The 8,056-nt window shown below is 34.6% G+C and overlaps 1 protein-coding gene and 1 long non-coding RNA gene across 2 annotated transcripts; one reads left to right on the top strand and one right to left on the bottom strand.

Moving 5' to 3' along the window:
- Positions 1-620: 620 nt before the first annotated feature.
- On the top strand, positions 621-2,737 carry LOC136027848 (innexin inx2-like). Its single transcript, XM_065705263.1, has one exon. The coding sequence runs from the start codon at positions 719-721 to the stop codon at positions 1,709-1,711; it is 993 nt and encodes a 330-aa protein (XP_065561335.1). The 5' UTR covers positions 621-718; the 3' UTR covers positions 1,712-2,737.
- A 1,633-nt stretch (positions 2,738-4,370) lies between these two features.
- LOC136028211 (uncharacterized) lies at positions 4,371-8,015 on the bottom strand. The gene is made up of 2 exons (XR_010617770.1): positions 7,874-8,015; positions 4,371-4,519 (listed from the first exon to the last, which is right to left on the bottom strand). It is a non-coding gene; the product is annotated as an uncharacterized LOC136028211 (long non-coding RNA).
- Between the last annotated feature and the right edge of the window lie 41 nt (positions 8,016-8,056).

The raw sequence follows: 8,056 nt of genomic DNA, 5'->3' as shown, positions 1-8,056 counted from the left end.
AAAGCTGCATATAGAAAACATGTTTAATAGTTCCTCACCTTTCTTCGTAAAGTAACATAAAACAAAAATGAAAATGCTCCTCACACTAGTCAAAAAAATTAAAATATAAAAATTGATTTGATTTTACTATCTTAATACGGCTTTTGTTCTCAGCAAGATTTTCGTCTTTAACATCCATTCCTTTCGCTATTAGTGGCAATCCTTGACCAACTTTTACACGGTTGGGACTCTAAGATACCTTTTTGGCATCATTAAAGCTTTTTGAGAGAGAAATTAAATTTTATCAAGAACGTAACGTCAAGTAAACACATTACGTCATACTTGCGCTGAGAATCAAGCGAACAATTTTTTCAACGTGGAATATCCTAAATGATGACGCTAGTGACATAATGTTGCTTTTAATGCGAAAATACGTAAGAGTTCGTAAAAAACTGTGTTTTGAGCAAGTATTTAAATTGCAAAATTAGGCTAGAGGGTTAAATGGGTCAGTAAGAATAATATTGATAAAGAGTTTGATAAAAAAAAATTTCGTAATTGTTTTTTTTACTTTTCCTGAAAATGGATTACATTTTATCTCTTACATCAAGTCTAAATTGATTCCAGAAAGTAAAATATGATTAGCTATTTCAATTCATTGAAGAGTTTCATAGAAAACTTTGTGTATCAAGTTACGATTGATAACTTTATTTTCAAGCTTCACTATAAAGTTACAGCTTCAATGCTTGCATTATTTTCAATCATAGGAACTCTAAACCAATTTGTTGGTGATCCTATTGACTGCCTTGACCATCCACAAATAAACTCTCAATTACTAGATGAGTACTGCTGGATTCACTCCACTTTTATCGACCATTCTAAAATGAATGGAACTATGGGAGTTCATTTCCCAGCCCCAGGGATTGTGAACCATCGGGATGGCGAAGGAGAAACCTTCAAAGTTACCTACTACCCGTTTGTATGTCTTGTTCACTTCTTAATGGCATGTCTCTTATGTATTCCTTACTGGATATGGATGTTATGGGAAAATGGAATAGTGAAAGGTTGGGTACAACAGCTTCGGTCTCCTGTCATTGCAGAGGAAACGAAAAAAGACGAAATTAATAGGCTTGTACAAGCTTATAAAAAACGTTTCAAGAATAATAATATTTATGCATGGATATACCTTTTTTGCGAGTTTTTGAACTGTCTGGGAGTGATTTTAGTAATATATCTTTTAGATATATTTCTAGGATACAAGTTTTATAACTATGGATTTGAAATCTGGAAGTTTTCTACTAATAAAACAGAAGTAAATCCAATGATTGAACTTTTCCCAACTGTAACACAGTGCATTTATCGTAAGTACGGTCCAACAGGGACAATAGAAAAATTATCTACCTTGTGTGTTCTTCCTCTGAACATTATCAATGGCAGAGTCTATGCTTTCTTGTGGTTCTGGCTTGTAATTGTAGAAATTTTATCCATTATGTCATTTTTGTACAGGATTGCCACCTTCTGCTTTAAGTGGGTACGACGCTGCTCACTCAGAGCACGAGCAACCTTTATCAATGGTGAAGATATAAACTGGATCATTAAAGAGTGCAAAGTTGGCGACTGGTTTTTTTTGTTGCTACTAGCAAAGAATATGGAGCATTTAGCTTTTAAAGAATTCATTTCATCTTTTAAAAAAGCTTTGCCAACCGACAAAATCTCTTCACAATCTCATGTTTGAAACATAGTTAGCGTTTTCGAACACTATATAAATTTTTAGAAATTTAGAGGACAACAACAACTGAGGATTCTTTTGTAAGTAAATGACACAGCATTCGTATGAGATTCAGATTAATGGATGCTGCTTCTGGGCTTGTCTGTTTTGGAGGGCATTTTCGAGACGAAAACCCTCTTCCAAGCTAATTTATGCAATGTGGGTTGCCTCCCCACTGTAGCATAATATTTACAGGCATGAATATATAATGAATCGTAACAGACCCTCCCATTGGCACTCCTGGTAAGAGTAAAGACTGAAAGGTTTTAAACTGATGCTGGGTTGCTTAAAACGTGCGTCAAATGGTTTTACTAACGACAAAATCAAAATCCAACCAAAAATAAAAATGTGTACGTCTGTAAAACCACATATATAATAATAAAAAGTCCCAAGACATTAAAGAAAAGCTTTTTATATACAAAATCAGAATTTTTGTAAATGCTTAATCTCTTCTTTTGCTTATCAATAAATTATTTTGGTGTATCAATAAAAAGAATTTCGCTCATTGACAATTAACTAGGCACATATGAAGGAACAGTTCGGACACTTAGCCCCAAAAAATATTAATATTTCATTTATTTTTCCACCAGCATCAAATAATTTCCGCATAATAGCCTATTTTAGGAAGTTGTGTCTCACTCCCCAATGACTACCCTCTCCTTGCTAAAATCTTGCTGAAGTACCCTGTGGTTGTTCTGGAAATTTTTGTTTCTACCAAATATTAAGTTAAAAGCTTGATTAACCACAAAAAATCAATTCAGTAAAAAAAAAAACAAACAAAAGGTATCAGACCACCGCTAAACTGAATAAATACATCAACCTAATTTAACTGATGAATTAAGAACACGGAGCTTCCTTAACTAAACCGGGGGGACCAATGGGAGGAGGAAAGTAATTGCCCCCTAGGATTTAAAAATGTCCTTTTTTGGTATTTTCGTTATAGTAAATTGAAAAAGGTGCATTCATCACTACAATTTTATAAAAGTATATATATTTTGCATAAGAAATTCCTTACCCCGCTTCCCTGTATTTTCGTGAATTGGCACCTCCAAACCATACATAGGAGAATTAGACTTACTTTACAGAAATTTAGTCATAATCAATAATCTATTGAATTGAATACTCTTCATATTAAATGTCAAAGATCCAACGCTTCAACTCCAACTGGCCACTCTCTTTTCATTCACCAATCCAACCCAAGACAATTAATTAATTAAACCCCCCTTAAACTGCTCTTTGCAAATTGCTGCATACAAATTTGATTTGCCTAATTTCTGAACAAAATTTCCAAATCCCTAAATGAAAAAGTTCCACCCTAGAAGACCGATAAAAATTACTTCTTAGGGGGGAAAATATCTAAATTAGAAGCACTGATGAAACTATAAAATTATGAATAATGGGAGAAAAGTTTTACCAGAAGTATCAGCTAGCTCTTTGTGCAAGAAATCAAAATGGTGACAAGCCATGCAAATGGGACGCATGCCGACTGTCAGAAGTCTAGTTGACTTTGAATATGATACACAATGACTGGAACAAACATAATTAGATTTTTGTTTTATACCAAGATGAGCATGACTTGTTGTGCGTAAATTTACAGAGGGACTAACTTCGAAAGGACTTAGTCCCTGTCTTTTATCAGTCCCTGTATTGGTCTGTTAAACAGAACATTCCAAAGCATTATGTATGATTGTAAATACGATATAATTACGTATGATTGTAACATCAAGGAAACCGGTGTAATACCTACAAAGACAAATGATCTGTCACAAAATGCATTGGTATTGTATAATTTCGGCTATATATTTACACACCAGGAGGAGTTGGGGGTTAGGTTGCTTTACTATCCCGTAAAGCATATATGTTGAACAAACCAGAATAATATCAAGTAAATAACAGGACTACTACAAGATTACTACTACAAATAATAACAAGACAACACACAAAACTACTTTGAGCCCACAATGGTGAAAACCCTAAGAATGGGATATTCCCAAAAAGGGCATTTTTGTGTTATAGATCAGGACTTCAGGGACATGTTCGAGCTAAATCTGGATGACAACATGGGCATATATATATATATATATATATATATATATATATATATATATATATATATACATATATATATATATATATATATATATATATATATAGAATAATATATACTCGGCCGAGCTGCCCTGGCCGGTCAGTGGCGTGACTCTGTAAGCTTAGCCAGAGTCGACCCAGCTCTAAATGGATACCTGGAGAAATCTTGGGAAGGTAAACAGGAAAGGTGTGCGAAAGCACAGGATGGCTGGCCCCCAACCCTCCATTGCACTTCCTGGCTGAAGGGCCAAGAAACGGAGATCAGCACCGCCGGTACGGACTGTAAAGTCCAATGCCGTATCCTTTTACCTTTACCTTTTTTATAGAATAATATATTATATGTTGGGCCACAGAGATTGGGCTTGTAGGACTAGTATTAAATGAGTTTGTCTTCACTAACTGGTTACCAGATTAGTGGTTATTATGACTTAATTGTTTTTTTGTTTGTTTTTTTCAAGATGTATTTTCAGTTGTGGAAGTTACCACAACTGAACTGATTCTTCTATTCTTTTATTTTCAGTAAATAATGGTATTAATGTAAGAAATAAATTATTTAATACTAATTTAATTTCAAAGTCAATATAAAAACATATATTTCAGCAGAAAAAGCCTTCTTCAGCAGGAGTATCGTTTCTGTTTCTTCTTCAATCTAGATTCTAACTCATCCAAGATACGAAGCAACTCGTCCTAAAAATTCAGAGTATAGAATCACCAGACTATATGCTGGTAAGAGATTATATATAAGTATGCCCTAAAGTACCAATACTGTTGGCTAGTGGGCCTGACCTAACAAGACGCTTTACCAATTGAGCTACTTCGGCTTATACTATTGGCTAAGATTTATAGGATATCTTAAAGCTCTTCCCCTAAACATAACTTCCCCTTCCAAAAAGTGGCAAACTAAAGACAAAAAAATATTGTACTGGGTGAATAAAACTTACAAATATATATTTATAGCAAAAGTCAGAGGGTTTGTGAATGTGTTTTTATGCATCTAAATCCACTCATTCTCCACTTTTAAGGCTTAAAATATTCTATCAAACTCCCTAGATACAAAACAACAATGCTAAATATGGTTTAGATACTGGCTACATTCTGGGAATCTTCTTGTCAAGGTCAAGAGACCAAGCTCTAAGCCAAACTCAAAATTGCATGTTTTAAAAGTTAATACAGGTAGCCTATGCATGTTCTACTAAACCTTTCAAGTCCTTAGAAGTACGAAATATAATATAGTCATTAAAATGAAAACACCCTCTCGTATCCTAGTTTGGCATGCAGATCCATTCCCTAACAATTATCTTTCACCTAGCAACAAAATTCCAGATACAGCGAAAGCCAGTCTTCTCCGAGTTTGTAATACCTCTCTTTTCCAATATCAGGCCTGTTCTGACAAAAGTGTATACTAGAAACCAAAGTATCTAGTCTCGTCGTTTACACCAAATTTTTTTTCTCATTTGGCTACATCTTATTCTAAATACCCCCCCCCGAGAACTAACTTTAAGAACTTTTTTTCCAAACTATTACCAAAATTTTAGGAGAAATCAAGTTACTGGATGGCCTTTCCTTCATCATCAGTGTTTTTTTTTTTTTTGAAAGAAGATATTATCAACAATCTATGCAGGGATAGCCTCCTTCAGGTATTTTAAGATTTTTGTCGCACCAGCAACCCACTACTCAACACCATGAGGTGTAGAGTGCTTTGTTTTATTCCCCATAAAAGAGACTTGCAGGTTCCAGAACCAGACTTTTTCACTGACCAAAAACAAGTGGTGCAATAATCCATATTAAATCACCCGGCACGAATTGGAAATGCCATAATCCTAAGTTCAACATATGGCTGCTAAAAAATTGAAAGCAAAACGAGGTGGTTTACAGCAATTGAAAAAACGAAGAGGAAACAAATATTTCGACAAATACCTCAACTCTTTGGCCCTCAGTGCAAAAGAAAAGAAGAAGAGACAAACTCAATATAAAAGGAAATAATAATAAGAGACAAAATAACACCGTCCTTCTCACATGGCCGGTAAAAGCGGATTAACTAAAATAAAATAAAGAAATATTTTCAATGCCAGATCTACCATTCAAAATCTTTATTTTAAAATTCTGAAATATCATTGCAAAATATTATTTTTAATAGAAATATATGTAGCAAACTTTAGTCTAAGAAATACAAAGTGAGAAATACGAAAAGTCTGAATTAATTAAAATACTGGGAATAGCCCCAAGTTAGATCTTACCAGTATCTGTCTCGGGGTTGACGTTTTAGTGGATTTATTTTTTGAATATGGCTGCCTTAACCTAGTCCATCTTAGAACTAGAAGATATTTGCAAATTATCGTTTCCGGACGTTTTAATTAAAGAAAACTCTCAGTCTTGAGTTCTCTGTTTATAGAAAATCTACACACGACGATAGATACCTCCACTTTTCTATGAGCAATCCTCTTGGCTTGAAAAGAAGGTTAGCAATGGATCCTTAGTTGATCGGATGCTACACATATTTTCTTAAGCTCAGATAGTCAAGAACTTATTTATCTTAAGGACAACCTGATATACGTTGCATGGGCAACGTGAGGTGTTGTAGCAACCTTTGTTCGGCTTCGCCGAGTAGAGTGTTGCGAGAGCAACACTTTGGTTTTGTCCCCTCGCTTCGATTAAACGCTGAAGCTGTTAATCTGTAAGGATCTTAAAAGAAATACTAGGTACACCAACTCGCAAAAGTTGCAAGCCCCTCATCGCTGAAAATGGTTATGAGCTAACAGCCGACTATTGCTTAAAATTCCGCTATATGTCTCTAAAATGATTTCGGCCTATTTTTGGTTTTAGTGTGCACCTTACTACTGAAGTTGTCAACCCCTTTAAACTTTCAAACTGGTATATCTCATGAAGGAATTTTTCTTCCAAAAAATGGGCGACATATACTTTGATCAGCTCATCAAGAGCTATCGACTGCCACCGAACAAAAAAAAAATTATCTGTCTTAGTTCAAAAGTAGACTTTATTGCCGTAGGCCAATTTTGTAGCTGATACAATCACATTTTTTTTTTACTGGCTGTAAACCAACCTTCTTTTCTGCGATTTCTCGTATTACCGCATTGCCTTACATCCCAGGTAGTGATTTTTTAGGCGTTGCAGGCTCATTTGCAAAAATCTCCAAATGTTAATGCGGCGATGAAACCAAATGAAATAACATAAATCGAAAATATTAGTCACGGGCTAGTTTCTTAAAAACCTATTCCTAAAATTTTAGCTACTATGGACCATCGTTCATTTTTTAACTAGGTTGCAGCCACTGCTCCAACTACGACGCGGCACTATATAGAAAATGCTGACTACTCTGCAAAAGCGAGGCAGAAAAAAAAAACAATAAAACAAAAAGACAAATAAAACAGGAGAGACAGGACAATATATTGTATTGAGACAGTTTCATTTTAGCTTTCAGAGAACAAATATCTGATTTAACAGTTATTTTTTTGGAAACAGGGTTTCAACAAAAAGAAAACAACGAGAAAAATTCAAGCGGGGATTTTTATGCTGAACAGCTCAGTGTCCACAAATATTCTAAACAACTAAGAAAATCCTACTACAATTAAATCATAAAGAAACGTCAAAGGGGAGTGGAAGGACGGGAGGAAGGGAGGAAAACACCATAAAAAGGGGGCTATTAAAATTAAATATACAATAAGGAATGTCTGAATTCTCATTCTATTTGCTTATTGTGATTCCAGTAAAGTCTCCAAAAGATGTGTGTGAGACAAATAAAGGTATCGCTGGCATCTAAAGGAGTGAGTTATTCTCTCCGTTAAAAGGGCCCAAAAAAATGACGTAGAAAGAGTCATCTATTCATTCACTCTAGTAAATATATACTAATTTCAAGCACATCTTCAACCCAAACAGTGGTTAACAGAATTTCGAAGCTAAGGGCTGTTTAGGGAAGAATCACAGCAAAAAAGTAAAATGTATATTGTTTTTATATTACTGTCAATTGGAAGTATCATCTAACCAAACCAAATTTTGACAGAAATGTAGGTAGTTATATCTTACCTCGGTAAAGGCAATGACGTGAAAAAAAGCTGAAACGTCTCTTTTCCTACTTGGTAAATTTTCTAGAGTATGTTTAATACAATAGGAAGTGTCATCCATCTGGCGATAAACCTAGAAACAAATTAAACCGTCATCAAGGAAGCTGGCAGCTATTGTCATCTAAGCAAATTTGTTAGATTTTGA

This window comes from Artemia franciscana, chromosome 6 (genome assembly GCF_032884065.1).
Source record: "Artemia franciscana chromosome 6, ASM3288406v1, whole genome shotgun sequence".
In the NCBI taxonomy this organism is placed as follows: domain Eukaryota; kingdom Metazoa; phylum Arthropoda; class Branchiopoda; order Anostraca; family Artemiidae; genus Artemia; species Artemia franciscana.
The sequence above is the reverse complement of the archived record's forward strand: the minus strand, read 5'-3'. Positions and strand labels throughout refer to the sequence as shown.

Coding starts and splice junctions, on each gene's coding strand:
- LOC136027848 (XM_065705263.1), top strand. CDS start 719: ATGCTTGCATTATTTTCAATCATAGGAACTCTAAACCAATTTGTTGGT.